Source organism: Aulonocara sp. 'chitande type north' Nkhata Bay, linkage group LG4 (assembly GCF_057382095.1).
Source record: "Aulonocara sp. 'chitande type north' Nkhata Bay isolate Kocher_YH1m ecotype deep benthic linkage group LG4, A_spYH_male_GT1.1, whole genome shotgun sequence".
Lineage (NCBI taxonomy): Eukaryota > Metazoa > Chordata > Actinopteri > Cichliformes > Cichlidae > Aulonocara > Aulonocara sp. 'chitande type north' Nkhata Bay.
Window position 1 is genome coordinate 33285716 of NC_141347.1, and position 24053 is coordinate 33309768.

At 41.4% G+C, this 24053-nt stretch overlaps 2 protein-coding genes across 5 annotated transcripts; both read left to right on the top strand.

Moving 5' to 3' along the window:
* The first annotated feature begins 22 nt into the window (after positions 1 to 22).
* On the top strand, positions 23 to 11025 carry LOC147333091 (uncharacterized). Of its 2 annotated transcripts, XM_086290039.1 has the most exons (11): positions 23 to 280; positions 3820 to 3873; positions 3949 to 4044; positions 4150 to 4209; positions 6111 to 6161; positions 6274 to 6357; positions 6431 to 6475; positions 6938 to 7015; positions 7114 to 7173; positions 8168 to 8227; positions 8334 to 11025. In XM_086290039.1, the coding sequence occupies exons 1-11, from the start codon at positions 65 to 67 to the stop codon at positions 10572 to 10574; spliced, it is 3045 nt and encodes a 1014-aa protein (XP_086146165.1). In that variant the 5' UTR covers positions 23 to 64; the 3' UTR covers positions 10575 to 11025. The 2 variants fall into 2 exon arrangements, with proteins under 2 accessions (XP_086146165.1, XP_086146166.1); XM_086290040.1 differs by lacking the exons at positions 23 to 280; positions 3820 to 3873; positions 3949 to 4044; positions 4150 to 4209 and adding an exon at positions 4794 to 5797 and having other exon boundaries at positions 8334 to 11020.
* A 1787-nt stretch (positions 11026 to 12812) lies between these two features.
* Positions 12813 to 23955, top strand: LOC147333092 (uncharacterized). 3 transcript variants are annotated; one of them, XM_086290034.1, is made up of 8 exons: positions 12813 to 13181; positions 17556 to 17615; positions 17865 to 17921; positions 19716 to 19775; positions 19927 to 20010; positions 20103 to 20162; positions 20607 to 20666; positions 20773 to 23955. In XM_086290034.1, exons 1-8 carry the CDS (start codon positions 12963 to 12965, stop codon positions 23011 to 23013), a joined length of 2841 nt encoding a protein of 946 aa, XP_086146160.1. In that variant the 5' UTR covers positions 12813 to 12962; the 3' UTR covers positions 23014 to 23955. The 3 variants fall into 3 exon arrangements, with proteins under 3 accessions (XP_086146160.1, XP_086146161.1, XP_086146162.1); XM_086290035.1 differs by having other exon boundaries at positions 12814 to 13181; positions 20103 to 20141; XM_086290036.1 differs by lacking the exons at positions 12813 to 13181; positions 17556 to 17615; positions 17865 to 17921 and adding an exon at positions 17945 to 18880.
* Positions 23956 to 24053: the final 98 nt, after the last annotated feature.

The following is a 24053-nucleotide window of genomic DNA, read 5'->3' on the forward strand; positions in this document are numbered from 1 at the left end:
TCACACTTCCGGTGCAGGGGGAAGCGCTTCCTGATAGCTGAAACCCGTAATGAATACGTGAATCATGCCTCGCAAAAACGAGCTTTCGGAAGCTTTACGATCGCAAATTGTTGATCTGCACAAAGCTGGAAAAGGTTATAAAATAATCGCACGCACTTTGGATATTCATCGCTCCACAGTTAGGAAAATTGTGTATAAATGGAAGCGATTCAGTACTGTGGCTACTCTGCCGAGAAGTGGGCGCCCTACAAAGACGTCTGCAAAGACAAAGATCAGCGAGGTAACCCTTAATTACTCTGCAAACAGCAAATCAAGCAGCCGTGTGTACAAAACTAGACGCCTGCAGCATCCAGATGAGCTTCTTAGCTCTGAACCCTGATGAAAATAACGCTGCTTCACAGCTTTCGGATAACTGGTGTCAACTGGAAAGAAAAAAATATGGAAGTTATTATTTAGCGGCCAGTGGTGCCAGCTGTGTATAAGTGGGAGGTACGTGTCAAAGTAAGATCCGATTACGGTAGCCGGGAGTCTTCCTGCATTACACTGTAACAAATGATCGGCGCTATTCACCTACTCTGATGTTTCAATGTGGTAACATTGTATCCAAAAAAACCGCAAAACCTTCTGTCATTAAATGATTTCTACCGAAAGAAGCTTTGTTTAACTATTTGCTAGATACACTGAAAAAAATGTCTTTTTTAGTCATTATTACTATTATTTGCATACTTGTCACACGTTTAAGAACATCAAACAAATTAGAATATTAGGCAAAGATAAATTGAGTAAAAACAAAGTGCAGTTTTTAAATGATGATTTCATTTATTGAGGGAAAACACGGCCCTGTGTGGAAAAATAATTGCCCCCTAAACCAAGGGAGGTATATGATTGTGCCACCCTTGGCAGCGAGAACTGCATCCAAGCATTTGCAATAACTGGAAATGAGTCTTTCACTGTGGAGGAATTTTGGCCCACTCTTTGCAGAATTGTTTTCATTCAGCAACACTGGAGGGTTTTGGAGCATCAACGGCCTGTTAAAGGCCATGCCAAAGCATCTCAGTTGGAATTAAGTCCAGACTTAGACTAGGTTGTTTTTTCTTTCTTTTTTTTTTGCCCATGTAGCCCCAGACCATCACATTATCACCATCACGTTTGACTGTTGGTATGAAATTCTGTGTTAGTTTTACGCCAGATGTAAAGGAAATCAAACTTTTCAAAAAGTTCATCTTCTGTCTCATTAGTCCACAGAATCCTTTTTGGTCAGGAATGGTTTTCTCTTTGGAACTCTCCCATGGATGCCTTTTTTGCCCCGTCTCTTTCTTATTGTTGAATCATGAATGCTAGCATTAAGTGAGACAAGTGAGGCCTGCAGTTCTTTAGAAGTTGTTCTTTTGTGTGTGTGTGTGTGTGTTTCTTTTTAGTCTTTTTGAGTAATTTTGGTAGGACAAGAGAACAGTGAGAAGGTTTACCACTGTTCAAAGTTTCTCCATTTGTGGATGATGTCTCTCACTGTGGTTCACTGATGTCGCAAAGCCTAATAAATGGCTTTGTAATCCTTTCTGATGGTTGTCAGAAATATTAAAATTACCTTGATATGTGAAACATATAAGTGTGACAAATCAGGAAGCCTTCTTTCTGATTTGTCACACTTACATGTTGGGAAGCATTTCACGAGGGATTTTTTATATTTACATTTTCTAAGAGCGGGAATATCTCTGAATGTTGTTTGCAAATGTGTTTTTAAAGAGTGTGAATATATAATTATACCCTAAAAAGGCATAAACTATTCTGAAAGTCATTTCAGTTCATTTCTTTTAGATTAAAAAGGAATTTTAATTAGATTAGCTACAAAATTTGAGTTATTTATTTTTGTCAGTTCACCCCCTGTAATTAACCACAAAGACTTGCACAAGGGGTCGTGGGGTCTTGTTCCCGAGTGATGGGAGAAGGGAGCCGGAGATCGACAGACGGATTGGTGCTGCGGCCGCAGTGATGCGGACGCTGCACCGGTCCGTCGTGGTGAAGAAGGAGCTGAGTGTAAAAGCGAAGCTCTCAATTTACCGGTCGATCTACGTCCCTACCCTCACCTATGGCCACGAGCTGTGGCCGAAAGAACGAGATCACGGATACAAGCAGCGGAAATGAGCTTCCTCCGATGGGTGGCTGGCCTCTCCCTTAGAGATAGGGTGAGAAGTTCAGCCAGGGAGGGGCTCAGAGTAGAGCCGCTGCTCCTCCACATTGAAAGGAGCCAGCTGAGGTGGTTCGGGCATCTGACAAGGATGCCTCCTGAGCGCCTCCTGAATGAGGTGTTCCGGGCATGCCCCACCGGGAGGAGGCCCCGGGGCAGACCCAGGACACGCTGGAGAGATTATATCTCTTGGCTGGCCTGGGAACGCGTTGGTGTTCCCCCAGATAAGCTTGAGGAGGTGGCTGGAGAGAGGGAGGACTTGGCTTCTCTGTTTAGGCTGCTGCCCCCGCTGCAGCCTAAGAAGATGGATGGATGGACTTGCACTATATTGTTTCAGTAGTTATTGTGAAACACATGCACACAGAGAAATAACGAGGTGAACAGGATATCCTGTGCCTCAATAATCCTCGAAGCTCAACTCTTCCACTCCAGCTTGTTAATCAACCAGGGACCCAGGCGGAGTTTGAATTCATTTGAAAGCCTGATGCTTCGCCTTGTCCTCCCTGGCTTAAAAACTCAAAAAACACTTTTATTTGCTGTTATCGATTGTCCACCTGGGCCTTACTCAGAGTTTCTGTCTGAATTCTCAGACAGTAGTGGGGAATAGATTTCATCACAGTCGATTTCTTTCTACAAGTGCTGCAACTAAGTATAAGGATATAATTCACCCACTGTTATCTTCTTCAACGCCTTGTGCCAACACAGTGCAGAGCAGGTACCTGAATGCTCCTCCCACAAAGGTCGATTATCTTGTTAATAGTTGTACTTCTTAACTGCGTACAACTTTAGATACTGTAGCTCCACTGAAAAAGAAAGTACTTGCCTTCCTGGTATAACTCTCAAACGTGGACTTTAAAGCAGATAACTCATAAGCTGGAGGAAATGACGTCTCACTAATCTGGAAGATTTATTGTAGAAGACCTGAAAAAATAGTTTGCTGCTTTATGAAAAGCTAGAACACCTTATTATTCATCACTGATTGAAGAAAATAAGAACCACCCTGGGCTTCTCTTCAGCGCTGTAGCCAGGCTGACAAAAAGTCAGAGCGCTGTTGAGCCAACCGTCCCTTTAACGTCAACTAGTAATGACTTCATGAACTTCTTCATGAATTAAATTTTAACCATTAGAGAAAAAAAATTACTCAATCATCTCACAGATGTAACATGATCTACAGCTACAATTGATCTTTCTGAGCTAACTTCAGTAAATAATTCCTCCAAACCATCAACATGTCTTTTAGACCCTGTTGTTGGGGTTTTCTCTGTTTTCTTTGTATTATTTTTCTTATAGAGCACCTCGAGGCAACTGTTGTGGTGATTTGGCGCTATATAAATAAAATTGAATTGAATTAAATTAAATAACATGGGTGACATCATATTTCATGCAACAACAAAGAGGGCACGTTACTTTTCCAGTCTCTAAAGATGCAGTATTGCCCAGGATTTCATTTTTATTTGTATGAAATTATTTTTTAATGTTTGATGCCCCCAAAGGTCTGGCTGTTCACATGATGGCTTCGTTTAATTAAAGAAATGTTAATCACGCTGCTGAAATCAATGACAAGTTGATATCTGAGGTGCAGCCAGACATTAATGTTTACCATATGTCTTGATGCATCTTTTTCTGTTTCTTAGGTTGGTCATGGCCCTAGTGAGCCAAAAGACAGAGGAGATTCACACATTAAAAAGGTAAAAATTCATTAATGCAAGGACTGATGAACTTTGGGAGGAAAAATAGAAAGACAATATCATTCTATTTTTCAGTTAAAAAGCGAGAGAGACTCTACCGCTGTCCGCAGTGATGCACAGATTATATATTCCTGCTCATCTGATACTGAAGCTACAGATGATGATCCTGTGGTGTGTGAGCTCAGAATAAATTAAGCATTTTCTGCTTTGTTTTTTTTCACAATATTAATATGATCATATGAAGACATTTATAGGTCATCCCTTCCTGTCATCTAGGCTGGACGTGCGTCTGCTGGACCATCAAATAATAGAGGACAAGGTGTAGGCCTTAAAACGGTAAAACATCTTCATTTTTAAAGTTTGAAAACAAAAGAGCCCTCTAATTTTGTTTACTTGTTCAGAGAGATTATAACCCTTAATGGAGAGAATATGAGGTCTGGTTAAAATGTGCAAAGACTCTATTGGGGAAACTATGAAATAAAAACATATCTGATCTAAATTTGACTCCAGGCTTATTCAGGCTGGTATCTTTGTCCAGTCCACTTTGTCTGCCTGGAAATTTCAGGTTAATACTGCTAGGAGTAGAACTAACATTTCCAGCCAAATTTAAATGTTCAACTTTTTATATATGCACTCATTGCATGGGAAAAAAGAAGCCTTTCCAGAAAGCTGCAGTACCTCAAATGGCGATTGAGTTATACATATAGATTGTATATGAAGGATGGACTTAACCATGGTCATATCATCTGTGGGTATGTGGAGAACCATGAAGCCTTATCATTGGTATTTTGGCCACAGCCATGTTGGCCTTTCAGCGCAAGACCACATTTGGACGGGAGAATTGAATGAAGTTATCAGCAACCAGTATTCATACACGTTATGGCTGTAGTACACTCAAATACCTGCTAGAGTAAAAAGAAGATATCACTAATAAAACAGTTTTTTGTACCAGGATGTGAACATGTCTAGGGCTGTGCGATATGACCAAAATCTCATATCCCGATAAAAGACCTCTACCATCCGATAACGATATAAATCATGAAAATTTTAAATTTTTTGTAAATTCTGTGAATCTCGGGCAGCTCGACTTGCGTGAAGTGTTTCTAGCTGGGCGTCGTGTACCTGGAGTCCAGTGTTTTAACCGATGCATGAAACTATATATTTTTAGACATAAGTTGTAACGGCCGCCGTTTTCTTTGTGAGTATTTATTACACGGTGTGCTGCGGGGAAAAGCCTGTTCTAACGTTTGAGTCTAAGGTTTATTTTTTAGCACCTGGCGGCTCTTTTTTGTTCCTCATATGTAAAACACTCTGCATACCCTTTCACGTGATTCAGTTTATTTTGAAAAGTCTCAACAGGATCTTGAGCTTTATTCTGAAAGGTTTATGTGGAAAATAAACAAGCGGACACGTGATGGTTTTACCGTCGTTGTTGTTAACGACAACGCATAAAAACAGTCGCTTGTCCGTCTGTAGTGTGGTTATATTAAATATTAGAGAAAGAGAGCACTTTAAGAAATGAATATAGCCACTACAGTGACCATCAGAACGGTGAAAAAATATTGCCGTAAACAGTTTATTTTGCAACACCACGAAACAAACGATAGAGTAAAATGAAACGATAGACGTTTTTATATCGTCATCCGATATATATCCTTATATCAAACAGCCCTAAACATGTCTACTTCTAAAGTTGGACAGTTTAACATGACACTCTGGCTTCAAAAGTGAGTGAAACCCACTTTTGAAGCCAGTTTCAAGTGACCACTTGAGGAACTGCAGTTTTTGGCACTTCTGTGCTTGGTTTTGATTTTTAGCCTTGCAAATTGACACTTGGATAATCTCCATGGAACTCCATGCTCTCCATTGTTAATTTCCCATTTACAACAAGTGTACTGGGGTAAAAGGTTTTTACAACTCACAGGTTTGGATTGTATTCAAGTTTTAAGCGATGTATTATTGGATGGATGCTTTGAATGACATGTGGGTATCGCTATAGCTGTGATAACCACTAACTCTACTGTGTTCACCTTTTGTTTAAGAAACATTCTAAATGAACATAATGTCTCATTCTAGGTTACTACATGGCTGTAGTTATTTTAGTGCTTGACTGAGGTTTTGGTTATTTATTTTGTCACGTCTCTGGGCACATGAAGGCAAAAGTGTGCTTGAGTGACAGGATACTTGTGTTTTTTTTTCTTCTGGCTCACATCTATATTCTGTCTCTTTCTCTATAGCAGCGAAAGGCTACTGCTGTTTCATCTAATGACGAGACTACAGAACAAGACGTTAGTGTTTATGTGTTTGTTAAAATTGTTTAAATGTTTGTATAAAATAAATATCTGATTTTTAAAAGTAATCCCATAAAACACGTCATTCTATATTTCTCTTTAAATCCAGAGAGACTTTAACACCACCCACAAGGATGTAGAGATTAAACATTCCTACTCATCTGATACTGAAGCAACAGATGAAGAGAATATGGTGTGTTAGCTACCATACAGTATTAAAATTGTCACATGGAGACGTTTGTAGCTCATCATTTCCTGTCTTCCAGGCTGGACCGTCAGATATCAGAGGAGGAAGTTCAGACCATAAAATGGTAAAGTTCCTTCAGTTTAAGCATTGTTTGGAAAGAGAAGAACCTTTCATTCTGTTTACCTTTTAAAATCTAAAGAGACACTGAATGGACATAGTCCGCATAGGAAAAACAGAAAAATACCATCTCATTATTATTAACATGTCTGATCTAGATTTGACTGCAGTTACATTCAAGCTGACCTCTCTAGTCCTTTTAGGGAGGGATCAAAAAATAGCAGATAGTGTAGATTGCACCTTTACATAGGTGATGTTGCAGAACTTCATATATGATCACCAGCCACTTTGTGAACCACCCTAATTCATTATAGAATGTAATAACATCACACAGTTGCTGCAAATCTGTTGGCTGCACATCCACAATCCAAAACTCCTATCTCATCAGATTCCACCAAAGTGCTTTATTGAATTGAAATTTGGGGCAGTTAGCATCTTCGTTCTGTTTTCTTGTTAAAATCCTCAATAGGTTATTATGAAAGAAAACACCATCTGTAGTGATGGCAACACAGATTCCTACTCATCTGATGAAGATGAAGAGCCTATGGTATGTGAAGCAACAATAAGTAACGATAAGTAGGTTTATTAACGATATCAAAATGATGACATCAAGATGCTCCTCAGTCATCCTTTTCTGACTCTTAGGCCAGTCATCTGTCAGCTGGAATAGGAGAGAGCAGAGGAGGAGATCCGGACCATGAAATGGTAAATATGCACATGCAGAAATAATTACTGCGTATCCACCCATATGTACATACACCCATACGGGTGTAATATGATGTGATATGGGAAACAGTTTTTTGTACCAGACTGTAAATATGATAATTTCTGGACATTTTGCCAGAAATCTGTGGGGATTGACTCTATTCTGGTGTGTGTGTGTGTGTGTGTGGGGGGGGGGGGGGGGGGGGGGGGGGGGGTTTAAACCCAGTCTCAAGTGGCCACTGGAGGAAGGACAGTTTTTTTCCACTTCTTCATTTGCTTTGGTTTTTGTTCCTGGAGCTTTCTCTTTTTGACACAAAGGACCAGAGGTTCTATTCCAAGCTCCTCATCCTATCTCTGAGGCTTAGGTCAGCCACCCTATGAAGGAAAATCATTTTGGCCACTTGTATTCGCAACCTTTCCTTACCTTTTCACCAGTCCAGCAGTCGAATCCATTTTCTACCTTCTGATCAGTTGTGAATAAGATCCCAAGTTTCTTGAATACCCTCACCTTTAGCAATCTTTCCCCCAACCAAAAGGCAGAATTCTAACATTTTCCAGCAGAGAGTCGTGGCCTTAGATTTAGAGTCCTAAATTTCATCTTGGACATTTCAGACTCAGCTACAGGCTGCTGCAATGCATGTTGAAGGTCATGCTCCATGAAGCTAACAGAACCACCTCAACTGCAAGAAATGTGGATTATATTCTTAAGTTCTCAAAGGGGATACCTTCCTCATCCCAGGAAAGTATGAGAACCTTCCCATACTTGTCCCAAATATGATTGGATACAGGAGCAAACCTGATGGAGTTCAACACAGACTGAAAATGTACCTGAATTTGTGCCAAAGACTCCGACACAGCTTGGATTTAGAGGTTAGGAGTTTGCTCTAATTTTGGAGACTGTATGTGTAGGTGAAGAGGAGCTTAAATGTGAGCAAAACAGCAGGGTTTTTCGTATAATATACCTGCTTATATCTCTTTCTCTTTTATGTTGTAGCACCAAGGAGCGACCAACTCTGCTTCATCTGATGATGAAACTACAGAAGAAGATCCGACAGTTAGTATTTTTCATTTGTTATTTTTTTACATATGGAAATGATGACATTTTGGTTCATTTCTACTACATTTAGCTTTTAAAGCATATTTCTGGCCTGTGTTACTAGGAGCAGTTTTTCTGTGGAGAGAAGAAGATATATGCTGGTTCCTCAGTCACAATGGGAGCCCTCCTCCTGCTCCTCCTGGCGTTCATTGTGAAGCACGGCTTGTCAAAAGCAGCATCCAGAGATCTCCTGCACCTCCTAAACTTGGTGGTACCCGGATGTGTTCCAAAGTCGCTTCGCTTTTTAAAAAAGCATTCGACTGATTACAATGGAAAGACTGAGATTCACTTTTATTGCCCCAGGTGTACAAACTACCTTGGTGTGGATCCCGGTAATGAGTGTAGTGTGTGCCAGCAGAGCTTGAGCAGAAAATATCTGATCTTGAAGGCTTACTACTTCCTTGTAATGCCGCTCGAAATTCAGCTAAGAAACCTCCTTGCACGCGTCCACTCAAAGCTTGGGAAGCATTTCACGAGGGATGATTCCTTTTCTGATGTCCACACTGGAAACGAATACAAGAGTGAAAGACAAGACGGCAGTATTACACTCACCTTCAACTGCGATGGCTCGTCCGTGTTCAGCTCCTCAAAATACTCCATCTGGCCCATCCTGTGTACCATCAATGAACTACCGTATGTGGAACGGTGCAAAAACGTTCTGTTGCACACTTTATGGTTTGGCAAAGGAAAACCACAAGTTCAGAGTTTTTTGACTCCGTTCATTAACGAGCTTCAGAAACTGTCTGCTGCAGGGTTCTGTTGGAAAGATGAGATCGGCTCGGAGCATCACACCACGGTAACAGTTAAAATATGCACATGTGATGCGATAGCAAGAGCAATGGTGCAGAACTTTGAGCCGTTTAACAAAGAATTTGGTTGTGGTTTTTGCTACCACAAAGGTGAGATGGTTATAAAGGGCAGGGGTTTTACCAGAGTTTACCCGATACAGATGGACGGCTGTGATCTGAGACACATGCCTGAAACGGTGCAACTTGCTGAGTTAGTGATGGGAAATAGTTATGACCAGAGTCAAATGGGGGTTAAAGGTCCAAGTCTCCTGTTTCTTTTGCCGTCATTTGACATCATCAAAGGCTTTGTTCCAGATTACATGCACTGTTTTTGTCTGGGCGTTGTTCGTCAGTTCGTCAATCTGTGGTTCGACCCGCTTTATGCCAGCAAGGACTTCCATTTGACAGATGAGCATTTAAACGACCTGGACAGAGCCTTGTGTGAGATCCAGCCACCAAATGAAATCAGCCGAAGTCCCAGGAGCCTCAGTGAGAGGATGCATTGGACAGCTTGTGAGTGGAGAGCATTTGCTCTCCTCTATTCTCCTGTAATACTGAGGAATGTTTTGCCAGCAGTGTACTACAAGCACTGGATGCTTCTTCCTTGTGCCCTTCACGTCCTCCTCTCCCACTTTGCCACTCAGGATGAGCTCAACTGTGCAGAGTTGTGTCTGGTTCAGTTTGTAGCACAGATACCGTCTCTCTATGGACTCGAGCATTGTTCGTACGACTGCCATTTGTTGACGCATCTTACAGAAGGTGTCCGGAACTGGGGGCTTTTGTGGGCCAATTCAGTCTTTGTTTTTCAAGACATGAACAGCAGACTGTTGCAGATGTACTCTGGTACGCAGTCAATTTCATTACAGATTTTCAAGAATTTCTTTTCATATGAGAAAATAATAAGACAAGGAAGTGCTACCCTTCAGGACGCCAGCACAGAAATCAAAGACTTCTTCTGTTCCATGGCAAGTTGTGATCGTTTTACAAAGTCATTAAATTACATTGGAGAAGAGTTAGTGACTCTGGGAAGTGGCTCTCAGAGAGTTTTGACACCAAGAGAAATTGCAGCGTTGCAGAAGAATGAAACACTTTCGTGGTGCCAGCCACATCGTGACAGTGTAACTGAATATAAGCGTTGTGTTTATAAGAACATGCTGGTTACTAGTTTGGAGTGCAGTGGCACATTAAAAAGAAACAATTCAGTAATAGAAACAAGCAGTTGCTTTGCTGTGGTGGAGTCCTTGGTCGTTGTACCGAAACCCTGCAGCTGTGAAGGAAGGCCCGACTGCTCCTGCAGAGAACTGGTCTTTTTCTGCAAGCAGCTGCAGCGACTAACCAGACAGCCAACTATCCAGGACACACAGATCAACACAAACATCGCCAAATTCCTTGTAAAAGTGAGGAACTCAAATGAACTGTGTGCAATAACATGCCAGGACATTGTTTCCAAATGTTTCATGATTAACCACGTGGGTCAGTTATATGTCATGAGAATGCCTGTGTTTGAGACACATTAAAGTCTGTCATTTATGATTCATGTCAGACCTCTCTGAGCTTGGGTTGGAAATGTTGGAAATGCTCCAACCAACCTTCGCCACTTTGACAACCCCTGATTAAATCAGATAACTCAAATAAGAAAACATGCTGTCTATTTTCCAACAGGTGATACATTCAACACAACCCTGGGCAGTACCGAAACATGCAATAAGCACAACCTCTGTATTGCATTACTTTATGCTCTTATTGCACCAGCCGGACAAAGTGCATTAAAAATACTATTTTATTATTATCTTTTTCAGTTGTGCAATTTTCTTGTTGTACATTAAAGTGCACCTGTACATATGTTTGGTATGTAGCAGAAACTACCAGTGAAGGTCCTTCAATTTCATGTTTGTTTTATTCAACATCAAATTGTTAATATCAGCTTTGATTAAAAACTTGAATCTTTGAAAAATTGCCTTAAGTTTCAGAACATCTTTGTTTGTTTCTCTCATTTAGCTGTAATGACAGACACACACATGCTTTATGGATTCCATAAGTCTTTAAAATCACCATCATTATCGTTGTCATTAGATGGATCTGCACTGGTCCATGAGGAGTTGGGGCTATTTCCCCATCGACTAATGTAGAATGTGACTTCTTTTTACAATTACAGGAGTCACCCCCCTGGAACCCCTAAAAAAAATCATATTTTGGAGAGTTCAGAATATCAGAGTACAACCCATGTAAAAAAGTTGTAGATTGATCTCAACAGAGCCATTCACTGAGAGAGTTTGAGAATCAAGGTGTACCAAAGCTGTTCGGGCAAATCTGTAGCTGAATTAAAACAATTCTGCAAAGAAAAGTGGGCCAGAATTCCTCCACAACAAAGTGACAGACTCATTGCCAGTTATCACAAACACGTCTTAAAAGTTTCAAAATCAGTTATTATCTTTAGGGGGTAATTACTGTTTCACACAGGGCCAGGCAGGTTTGGATAGCTTTTTTACCTTAATAAATGAAAAACGATTTTGAACTATTCAGGTTATCTTGGCGTAATATTTAAATCTGTCTCATTATCTTTAACATCCAAGACAAATATGCAAAAAACTATGAAATCAGGAAGGAGTCAAATACCTTTTCACAACACTGTACAAACAAGATTATCCTGACAAAAGGTTTGGCCATCTACAAGATTCAGTTCTTCCACCAACACTAGAATTATCCAATACTTGAAAACATGAAAAAAATTTTGTCTCTGTTGTCAACCTATTGTGTTTGTATTGTGACTAAGATGAATGTCAGATCGCATTAATGACCATTAAGTCAGTCCACAGGCTGTTTACTGTGTACTACGTTTGTGTCTTGTCTATCACACACTGTGAAATTCCTGTTTTGTGTTTTCTTGAACCCAGCCTCGCCTTCCTCCTTTCACTGTGAGTCTGCAGACACTCCGGGTTGTCTCCTGTCATTGTTCCCAGGGGAACTGCTGATGCTTCTTCTTCTTGTCCTCATGATGAGTTGTTCACTGAGCCACTCAGGGCACTCCTATCAGTAAGATGTTAATCTCATTGTCTACTGTGGATCTAATACCAACAAAGGGGAAGAAAAGAAAAGGAAAGAAGATGGACACAGGTTTGGGGAAAATCTTAGTTTGAGGTATTTGTGTTTAGAACAACATTTGTATGACAAAGGTAAAGATGCTGGAGTTTTCTTGACGTCATTTTTAAAAGCATTGTTACGGAAATATGGTGATGGTGGTGTTATTAAAGTGGGAGATTTTTACAGGATACACTTCATTTAACAACACAATGCTCTGCCCAGTGGGTGCTGCTTGAGTTTAAGTCACTTTTCTCCTTCAATATGGAACCCAACCATACACCATCATAGTAAAATATGGTGGCAACAAAATTAACACAAGTTAGAAGTGTGCATCAAACCAATAAATGTTCTGGGATGTTCTTAGGACTTATGAGGCGAAAGTTCTCCAGAAACTGACTGCTGGAAGACCAGACATCATCCTTCCAACCCTGCAGAAATCTTGACAAGATTTCCTATTCATTTGTTGGAAAAAGTTTGAAATTTCATGATTTTCTTTTTTTTTTCTTTTTTCTTTTTTTTTCTTTTTTTCTTTCTTTTTTTTTTTTTTTTTTACATATTTTGGCTGGAATTTAAAAGAGTGCAAGTTTCTTATCTCTGGTTATCATAACCTTTGCAGTTCATACTGTGTTGTTTTAACAAATTATTAGGTTGTCAGAATCCCAAAGAAAGTTGTTTCTTTTTGTCCTGTTTTTTGTTTTTTGTTTTTTTAATAATGAGGAAAAAGTCCACACTTCCGGTGCAGAGGGAGCGCTTCCTGGTGGCTGAATCCCTCAACAAATATATTCAAATGTTTTTATTGATGGATATTCCTGTTCATGTGAATTATGCCTCGTAAAAAGGAGCTCTCAGAAGATTTACGAGCCAAAATTGTTGATTTGCACAAAACTGGAAAAGGGTATAAAATAATAGCACGCACTTTAGGTATTCATCTCTCCACAGTCAGGGAGATTGTGCATAAATGGAGACGATTCAATACTGTGGCTACTCTGCCGAGAAGTGGACGCCCTACAAAGACGTCTGCAAAGACAAAGATCGTCAACGAGGTAACCTTAATAATCAGTCTGCAAAAAGTAAATCGTGCAGCCATGCGTGCATAAAGGCACCTCTGCGGGGCTGCAGCGAGTCATCGAGTTGATTAAAATAACTGGATCACAAAAATAATACATAAAACATCTTCGACGCATCTTATTTATTTAATTATTTATTTTTTTTATTCATTATTTATTTTTTTGCTTCGTTGCTTCATTTAAATTAATGCACGACTGCGTAGATCTCAACTTATAAAGGCGAGGGTTTCTCCCACGTTTGCAACTAAAATCAGACCTGCAGGAGAAGATGCATCTGGGAGCATACGTGTGAATAAAAAGCTTTACAACATTAATGCAGGCAGTCCCCATGTTTTCAACGAAAAAAGACTGGTAACACACCGGCAGCAGTGAAGATGATGCTGTCATAGTTTTTTATGGGATCTGCACACCCGGCGGAGAGCAGAGAGATGGAGCCATTAGCTCAGGTGGAGCGCTGTTCCTATAAGCGCCGTTAAAAACCTTTACTAGAAAACGAGCTCCAACGTGAAGAAAAGAGAACCTTTCAGAACCTCCCACCCAGCGCTGTTTGTTTTAAACAGTGACAAAATCTACAGCAAATCCACAGAGGTCAAAATAAAAGCATATGTACACTCGTAACTCAGTGTGACATGATGGTTAAATTAGTCCCACTTTCTGCCAGAGTGATTCCTAATGTAGGTTAATATAAATATAAATTATATTACATAAATGAAAATGCTGATATGCTGCGTTAAATGCTCAAACACACACACAAACACGTTAAGACACACCAAATCTGCCTCATCCAGGAGACAACACTGTCAGAGCTCTTTATTAATATAAGTCTTCCAGTAAGACCGAAACTAAAGACTATTTTATTTGATGGCCTTGTTTGGGTTGTATTGATGCTTTATTATATTGTATTGTGATTAATTATTTTGTTAACGTTTCATAAAATGTTTCCTTCATAAACTGTTAGTTAAAGTGAGTTCAACTGTTAAAACATTGTAACTTGTAAAATGGAAACTAAGGAGCAGTTTGTTTTATTTTTTTATTCGTTTGAATATTCACTATTGCCGAGACAAAAGTATTTCTTATCCGATAAGTCATTTAATTGATGGAATAATTGATTAAATCCTCAGTTACTAAGGAATCAATAGGTGCAGCCCCACTTTTAACACTGAAGGAATGTGCTTTATCTAACTCTAACTGACTTATATTTTGGTCGGCCATTATTATCCCGCCATAGATTTTTTGGTAACAGCAGTTGTCACGGTGGGGAACTCCGGGGGGTTAAAGGAACGGACCCAAAAGCAGAACACGAAAGAAAACTACTTACTGGTTAAACAAAAGGCGAGCCTTTATTACGAAACTAAAACCTAAACTGAAAAAACTAGCATTGGCTATAACAACTCCATCCATCCATCCATATATCCATCTTCTTCCGCTTTATCCGGGGCCGGGTCGCGGGGGCAGCAGCCTAAGCAGAGAAGCCCAGACCTCCCTCTCCCCAGCCACCTCCTCTAGCTTATCCGGGGGAACACCAAGGCGTTCCCAGGCCAGCCGAGAGATATAATCTCTCCAGCGTGTCCTGGGTCTGCCCCGGGGCCTCCTCCCGGTGGGGCATGCCCGGAAGACCTCACCCAGGAGGCGCCCAGGAGGCATCCTTGTCAGATGCCCGAACCACCTCAGCTGGCTCCTTTCGATGTGGAAGAGCAGCGGCTCAACTCTGAGCCCCTCCCGGATGGCTGAACTTTTCACCCTATCTCTAAGGGAGAGGCCAGCCACCCTTTGGAGGAAGCTCATTTCTGCCGCTTGTATCCACAATCTCATTCTTTCGGTCACTATCCACAGATCGTGGCCATAGGTTAGGGTAGGGGCGTAGATCGACCGGTAAATTGAGAGCTTCGCTTTTACACTCAGCTCTCTCTTCACCACAACGGACCGGTGCAGCGTCCGCATCACTGCGGCCACTGCACCAATCCGTCTGTTGATCTCCGGCTCCCTTCTCCCATCACTCGCGAACAAGACCCCAAGATACTTGAACTCCTCCACTTGGGGCAGGAACTCATCCCCGACCCGGAATGGGCACTCCACCCTTTTCCGACTGAGAACTGTGGCTTCAGATTTGGAGGTGCTGATCCTCATTCCCGCTGCTTCACACTCGGCTGCGAACTGTTCCAGTGCGAGCTGGAGGCCATCACCCGATGAAGCCAACAGAACCACATCATCCGCGAAAAGCAGAGATGAGATTCTGAGGCCACCAAAGTGAAAGCCCTCCACCACTTGGCTGCGCCTAGAAATCCTGTCCATAAAAATTATGAACAGAATCGTGACAAAGGGCAGCCCTGGTGGAACGCATCACCCACCGGGAACGAGTCCGACTTATTGCCGGCAATGCGAACCAAGCTCTTGCACCGGTTGTATAGGGATCAAATGGCCCGTAGCAATGGGCCAGACACCCCATACTCCCGCAGCACCTCCCACAGGACACCCCGAGGGACACGGTCAAATGCCTTCTCCAAGTTCACAAAACACATGTAGACTGGTTGGGCAAACTCCCATGCGCCCTCAAGTATCCTTGAGAGGATAAAGAGCTGGTCCAGTGTTCCATGACCAGGACGAAAACCGCATCGTTCCTCCTGTATCTGAGGTTCAACTAGTGGACGAACTCTCCTTTCCAGCACCCTGGCATAGACTTTCCCAGGAAGGCTGAGGAGTGTGATCCCCCTGTAGTTGGAACACACCCTCTGGTCCCCCTTCTTAAAGATGGGGACCACCACCCTGGTCTGCCAGTCCAGGGGTACTGCCCCTGATCTCCACGCAACATTGTAGAGGCGTGTCAGCCAGGACAGCCCTACAATGTCCAGAGCCTTCAGGAACTCGGGGCGGACCTCATCCACACCAGTTAAACAACACCAAGGAGTTGTTTAACTGCCTCAGTGACCTCACCCTCGGAAATTGGCGGGTCATCCCCCTCATCCCCAGACTCTGCTTCCTCCTCGTAAGACGTGTCAATGGGATTAAGGAGGTCCTCGAAGTATTCCTTCCATCGCCCAACAATTTTCTCAGTCGAAGTCAGCAGCGCTCCGCCAGCACTATACACAGTGCAGGTAGAGCACCGCTTTCCCCTACTGAGACGCCTGACAGTTTGCCAGAATCTCTTCGAGGCAGTCCAAAAGTCTTTTTCCATGGCCTCTCCGAACTCCTCCCACACCTGAGTTTTTGCTTCAGCCACTGCCCGAGCCACATTTTGCTTGGCCTGTCGGTACCTGTCAGCTGCCTCCGAAGTCCCACAGGCTAACCAAGCCCGATAGGACTCCTTCTTCAGCTGGTGGCTCCCTTCACCTCTTGTGTCCACCATTTGGTTCGGGGGTTACCACCACGACAGGCACCAACCACCTTGTGGCCGCAGCTCAAAGCAGCAGCTTCGGCAATGGAGATGCTGAACATGGTCCATTTAGACTCAATGTCCCCAGTCTCCCTCGGAATGCTGTTGAAGCTCTGCCGGAGGTGTGCGTTGAAGATCTCACGGACTGGGGCCTCTGCTAAGCGTTCCCAGCACACCCTCACTACGCTTTTAGGTGCACCGGGTCTGTCCAGCGTCCTCCCCTGCCACCTGATCCAACTCACCACCAGGTGGTGATCAGTTGACAGCTCAGCCCCTCTCTTTACCCGAGTGTCCAGAACATTTGGTCGCAGGTCTGGTGATACGATTACAAAATTGATCATCGACCTGCGGCCTAGAGCGTCCTGGTGCCACGTGCACTTATGGACACTCTTGTGTTTGAACAAGGTGTTCGTTATGGCCAAACTGTGATTTGCACAGAAGTCCAATAACAAAACACCGCTCAGAATCACAGAATCATAAAGACATTGGAAACCTGAAATGACGGGGAGAAGGAAAACAGACAACCTGACAAAACTAAATGAAAACACAGACTAAATACACACAGGAGGTGATCAGGGGAAGTGGAAACACATGGGGAAACAACTGACTGGAATAAACATAATGACACCACAGGGAACGTACAACTATACACATTAAACATGGAAACACCAGATTTTTCTAAATAAAACCGGAAACATGGAGAGACGTAGACATGACAACACCAGCTAGACAATTAGGACATAGAACAAGCAGAGAGACAAACGCACAGGCATAACTGAAAGTAAAACACTGAGGACAAGACAGACCACATAGAGGACAGGAAAAGATTCATGATCACAAATAGTGATGCATGAGGCTTGTCAACCACAACAATGATAATACTCCTGTTAAAAATCACTGGCAGCTGCAAATTGATGTTTCACATCTTTAAATTACCAAATATGTGTAGATTCCTTAATTTATCTTTTTGTGTCTCTCAGGCTGGTCATGGCTCTACTGAGCCAAAAGGTAACAGAAGAGGAGATTCAAACCATAAAAAGGTAAAATACCTTAATACTGATACTATATAATGAGAATTATTAAACCTTAGAAAAAAAATTAAATGTTATTTTACAGTTAATGATCAGAAAGTGTGTAACGTCACATTCATGTTGAGATTATATATTTCCGCTCATCTGATACTGAAGTAGCACCCGTATATGTGAGCCTTACAGTAAATGAAATGCTTTTTCTTTCACAATATTAAAATGATCATATGAAGATGTTTATAACAAAGTCCTGTCTTCTAGGCTCATCATGGGTCTGCTGGGCCAGCAGATGATAGAACAGATTCAGACCATCAAACGGTAAATTATCGTTTTGAGAATTTTTAAGGTTTAGAAAAAGAAGAATCCAAAATTACTTAAAATCCAGAGAGGCTATAACATTGGCCGCAAGAATAGAGTAAAAATGTGCAAAAAGGGAGTAAACATAACTGATTTAAATTTTGTGCACAAACCAAACAAGCTTCTTTGTCCAGTGTCACACTTCTAGGGAGAAAATAAAATAAGCAACCAGATTTAAATCAAGTGCATTTTTCATCTTTTTATAGGAGCAGTCATGGAAGTTTTTGAAGAAGCTTATTTATCCTCCCTGGCCACTCTAGATACATGTGAAATACACAGAGTGGTCCATGTATATTTGGACACTGACACAAGTTTGTTTTTTTGTTTTTTTTACCCGTTTACTGAAACATATTCCATCTATAGTTATATAATGAACATGGAAATAATGTGTAGACTCTCAGGTTTCATTTGAGGGTATCACATTTAAATTGGATGAAGGGTTTAGGAGTTTCAGCTCCTAATATGTCCCACCTCTTTTTAAAAGAACCAAAAGTAATTTGACAATTGACTCAAAGGCTATTTCATATGCAGGTGTGGGCAATTTCATTATGTCATTAATGTCAATTAAGCAGATGAAAGACCTGGAGTTTATTTGTGGTGTGATGTTTGCATTTGGAAGATTTTTCTGTGAGCAGACAACATGCGGTCAAAGGAGCTCTCCATGCAGTTGAAACAAGCCATCTGTAAGCTGCAAAAACAGAAACAACCCATTCGAGCAATGGCTAAAACAGTCAGAGTGGCAAAATCTACAGTGTCGTAATCTTAAGAAAGAAAGAAAGCACTGATGAACTCAGCAACGCAAAAAAAAAACCCCTATACGGCTACAGAAGACAACAGTGGTGGATGATCACAGAATCATTTCCGTGGTGACGAGAAACTCCTTCACAACAGCCAACCAAGTGAACAACACTCTCCAGGAGGTAGGCGTATCCATATCAACGTCTACCATAAAGACAAGACTGCATGAAAGTAAATAAAGGCGCCACTCATAAGCCTCAACTAGTGTTTATTGATGATGTGACACAGGACAGAAGCAACCGAATTAATTTGGAGGTGTTCAGAGACATACTGTCTGCTCAAATCCAGCTAGATGCAGTCAAATTGATTGGGCGCTGTTTCATAATACAGATGGAAAACGACCTAAAACATGCAGCCAAAGGGAGTTTTTTTTTTAAGCAAAGAAGTGGAATATCCTTGAATGGCCAAGTCAGTCACCTGATCTTAACCTAACCTTACTAAACTTCAGACAGAAAAGCCAAAAACAAACAGCAACTGAAAGCCACTGCAGTAAAGGCCTGGCAGAGGATTAAAAAGGGAAAAAAATTAACATTATATTTTAGGTTATTTAATTACAATTACTTTCGAACCCTGGAAATGAAGGGATTGTGTTAAAAAGTGCTTTAGTTCCTGACATTTTTTTTTTTGTAATCATTTTGTTCAACCCATTGAATTAAAGCTGAAAGTCTGCACTTCAACTGCAACTCAGTTGTTTCATTTAAAATTCATTGTGGTAATATACAGAGCCAAAATTAGAAAAAAAAAAGTTATCTCTATCCAAGTATTTATGGACCTAACTGTAGTACAGCTGTTGTCAAAAGGTGGTGAATGAAATTTCTTATTGAGGCCATTAGTTAGTTGGAGTACTTGGAGACAATAGTATCTAATACTGAAGATACAAAACATCCTATGGTGATTATATATAAACGTTGAATGTGATCATATCATGCTTAGAAATCATAATTTTCTTTATCTCAGGCCACTCATGTGTCTGCTGGGCCTACAGATGACAGAAGAGGAGATTCAGAGCATGTAATGGTAAAGTAGGGGTGTCAAACATTACATGGGATTATTATTGGGATTAAATCATGGATCCGGCATATGTAGTTTATTGATATGTTTAGAAGTTTTTATACTTCTAAAATGAAAAAGGTTCCTCATTCTGTTTTTGTGCTACAATCCATGACAGCATATTGCGAGAGATAACACAGTCTACAATGATGGGGACACAGATTGTTACTCATCTGATTCTGACGAAGATGAAGATCCTACGGTATGTGAAGCTGCCTTGAGTGAAAAGTATTTTAAGGATATTAAAATTATGCCATTGAGATGGTCATCATCCATCTTTTTTTTGACTCGTAGGCCAGTCATCTGTCAGCTGGGAAAGCAGAAACCAAAGAGGTAGATCCAGACCATGAAATGGTAGCGTATATGCATACAGGAAGTTTTAACATGGCAGTCTGAGGAGACTGAGTCTGTTTTTTTCTTCTTCTTTTTTCATAGACTGAAGGCTGCCACTTAAATAACATCCATAGATCGTCACGTTTAAATGTCCTATGCCTAGTAGAAAGAGGCAGGATTACAGCTTGCAAAATGTGTTGCTCACAAAAGCTAAATTTATTTAAATTCATTTCAATTTTTTTACATGGTGCCAAATCACAGCCACAGTCACCTACAGGTGCTTTATATTATAGTAAGATACTCTCTACAATAAAATTCCCCACTCATAATTGTGCAGGGGCTATAAGAAGGTTCCTGGCACCTATATCCTCTAGATTTCTGCCAGCCTTCACCTCGTCTACTCTGTTTAAGAAACATCATCTGCCTCAATACACATTTTGTATCTCGTTCTCTTATATGTTATAGCACCAAGAACCGACGAGCTGTGCTTCATGTGATGATGAAACTACAGAAGAAGATCCAACAGTTAGTATTTTTCATTTGTTATTTTTTTACATATGGAAATGATGACATTTTGGTTCATTTCTACTACATTTAGCTTTTAAAGCATATTTCTGGCCTGTGTTACTAGGAGCAGTTTTTCTGTGGAGAGAAGAAGATATATGCTGGTTCCTCAGTCACAATGGGAGCCCTCCTCCTGCTCCTCCTGGCGTTCATTGTGAAGCACGGCTTGTCAAAAGCAGCATCCAGAGATCTCCTGCACCTCCTAAACTTGGTGGTACCCGGATGTGTTCCAAAGTCGCTTCGCTTTTTAAAAAAGCATTCGACTGATTACAATGGAAAGACTGAGATTCACTTTTATTGCCCCAGGTGTACAAACTACCTTGGTGTGGATCCCGGTAATGAGTGTAGTGTGTGCCAGCAGAGCTTGAGCAGAAAATATCTGATCTTGAAGGCTTACTACTTCCTTGTAATGCCGCTCGAAATTCAGCTAAGAAACCTCCTTGCACGCGTCCACTCAAAGCTTGGGAAGCATTTCACGAGGGATGATTCCTTTTCTGATGTCCACACTGGAAACGAATACAAGAGTGAAAGACAAGACGGCAGTATTACACTCACCTTCAACTGCGATGGCTCGTCCGTGTTCAGCTCCTCAAAATACTCCATCTGGCCCATCCTGTGTACCATCAATGAACTACCGTATGTGGAACGGTGCAAAAACGTTCTGTTGCACACTTTATGGTTTGGCAAAGGAAAACCACAAGTTCAGAGTTTTTTGACTCCGTTCATTAACGAGCTTCAGAAACTGTCTGCTGCAGGGTTCTGTTGGAAAGATGAGATCGGCTCGGAGCATCACACCACGGTAACAGTTAAAATATGCACATGTGATGCGATAGCAAGAGCAATGGTGCAGAACTTTGAGCCGTTTAACAAAGAATTTGGTTGTGGTTTTTGCTACCACAAAGGTGAGATGGTTATAAAGGGCAGGGGTTTTACCAGAGTTTACCCGATACAGATGGACGGCTGTGATCTGAGACACATGCCTGAAACGGTGCAACTTGCTGAGTTAGTGATGGGAAATAGTTATGACCAGAGTCAAATGGGGGTTAAAGGTCCAAGTCTCCTGTTTCTTTTGCCGTCATTTGACATTATCAAAGGCTTTGTTCCAGATTACATGCACTGTTTTTGTCTGGGCGTTGTCCGTCAGTTCGTCAATCTGTGGTTTGACCCGCTTTATGCCAGCAAGGACTTCCATTTGACAGATGAGCATTTAAACGACCTGGACAGAGCCTTGTGTGAGATCCAGCCACCAAATGAAATCAGCCGAAGTCCCAGGAGCCTCAGTGAGAGGATGCATTGGACAGCTTGTGAGTGGAGAGCATTTGCTCTCCTCTATTCTCCTGTAATACTGAGGAATGTTTTGCCAGCAGTGTACTACAAGCACTGGATGCTTCTTCCTTGTGCCCTTCACGTCCTCCTCTCCCACTTTGCCACTCAGGATGAGCTCAACTGTGCAGAGTTGTGTCTGGTTCAGTTTGTAGCACAGATACCGTCTCTCTATGGACTCGAGCATTGTTCGTACGACTGCCATGTGTTGACGCATCTTACAGAAGGTGTCCGGAACTGGGGGCTTTTGTGGGCCAATTCAGTCTTTGTTTTTCAAGACATGAACAGCAGACTGTTGCAGATGTACTCTGGTACGCAGTCAATTTCATTACAGATTTTCAAGAATTTCTTTTCATATGAGAAAATAATAAGACAAGGAAGTGCTACCCTTCAGGACGCCAGCACAGAAATCAAAGACTTCTTCTGTTCCATGGCAAGTTGTGATCGTTTTACAAAGTCATTAAATTACATTGGAGAAGAGTTAGTGACTCTGGGAAGTGGCTCTCAGAGAGTTTTGACACCAAGAGAAATTGCAGCGTTGCAGAAGAATGAAACACTTTCGTGGTGCCAGCCACATCGTGACAGTGTAACTGAATATAAGCGTTGTGTTTATAAGAACATGCTGGTTACTAGTTTGGAGTGCAGTGGCACATTAAAAAGAAACAATTCAGTAATAGAAACAAGCAGTTGCTTTGCTGTGGTGGAGTCCTTGGTCGTTGTACCGAAACCCTGCAGCTGTGAAGGAAGGCCCGACTGCTCGTGCAGAGAACTGGTCTTTTTCTGCAAGCAGCTGCAGCGACTAACCAGACAGCCAACTATCCAGGACACACAGATCAACACAAACATCGCCAAATTCCTTGTAAAAGTGAGGAACTCAAATGAACTGTGTGCAATAACATGCCAGGACATTGTTTCCAAATGCTTCATGATTAACCACGTGGGTCAGTTATATGTCATGAGAATGCCTGTGTTTGAGACACATTAAAGTCTGTCATTTATGATTCATGTCAGACCTCTCTGAGCTTGGGTGCTCAGAGAGGTCTGAGTGCACCTGTACATATGTTTGGTATGTAGCAGAAACTACCAGTGAAGGTCCTTCAATTTCATGTTTGTTTTATTCAACATCAAATTGTTAATATCAGCTTTGATTAAAAACTTGAATCTTTGAAAAATTGCCTTAAATTTCAGAACATCTTTGTTTGTTTCTCTCATTTAGCTGTAATGACAGACACACACATAAGCCTTTAAAATCACCATCATTATCGTTGTCATTAGATGGATCTGCACTGGTCCATGGGGATTTGGGGCTGTTTCCCCATGGACTAATGTAGAATGTGACTTCTTTCTACAATCACAGGAGTCACCCCCCTGGAACCCCTAAAGAAATCATATTTTTGAGAGTTCAGAATATCAGAGTACAACCCATGTAAAAAAGTTGTAGATTGATCTCAACAGAGCCATTCACTGAGAGAGTTTGAGAATCAAGGTGTACCAAAGCTGTTCGGGCAAATCTGTAGCTGAATTAAAACAATTCTGCAAAGAAAAGTGGGCCAGAATTCCTCCACAACAAAGTGACAGACTCATTGCCAGTTATCACAAACACTTTATTGCAGGTCTTTAAAGTTGGCAAAATCAGTTATTATCTTTAGGGGGTAATTACTGTTTCACACAGGGCCAGGCAGGTTTGGATAGCTTTTTTACCTTGTCTGACATATTGTGTTTGTCTTGTGACTAAGATGAATGTCACATGTATGACCAGTTGAGTCATTCCACAGGCTGTTTTTTCACTGTGTAGCACGTTTGTATCCTGTGTATAACACACTGTGGTTTCTCCCTGTTTACATATGCTTTTCATGAACCCAGCCTCCCCCTCCTGAAAATGATCATTATCTGATAGAAGCAAAGTATTAAGGATTAAAACAAAGTCATATCCCACTGCTGTTTTCACTTTTCATCTCATTTATTATAGAAAAAAATGTATGGGGTTCCATGAAAAACCTGACTTTTTTTTTCCTTGATTCCTTT

Bases quoted from the DNA above. Each gene is read 5' to 3' on its own strand.
- LOC147333092 (XM_086290034.1), top strand. From the start codon at position 12,963: ATGCCTCGTAAAAAGGAGCTCTCAGAAGATTTACGAGCCAAAATTGTT. The intron at 13,182-17,555 runs GTAACCTTAATA...TGTGTCTCTCAG, and splicing joins AGACAAAGATCGTCAACGAG to GCTGGTCATGGCTCTACTGA. The intron at 17,616-17,864 runs GTAAAATACCTT...CCTGTCTTCTAG, and splicing joins GAGATTCAAACCATAAAAAG to GCTCATCATGGGTCTGCTGG.
- LOC147333091 (XM_086290039.1), top strand. From the start codon at position 65: ATGCCTCGCAAAAACGAGCTTTCGGAAGCTTTACGATCGCAAATTGTT. The intron at 4,045-4,149 runs GTGTGTGAGCTC...CCTGTCATCTAG, and splicing joins CTACAGATGATGATCCTGTG to GCTGGACGTGCGTCTGCTGG. The intron at 6,162-6,273 runs GTTAGTGTTTAT...CTTTAAATCCAG, and splicing joins ACGAGACTACAGAACAAGAC to AGAGACTTTAACACCACCCA.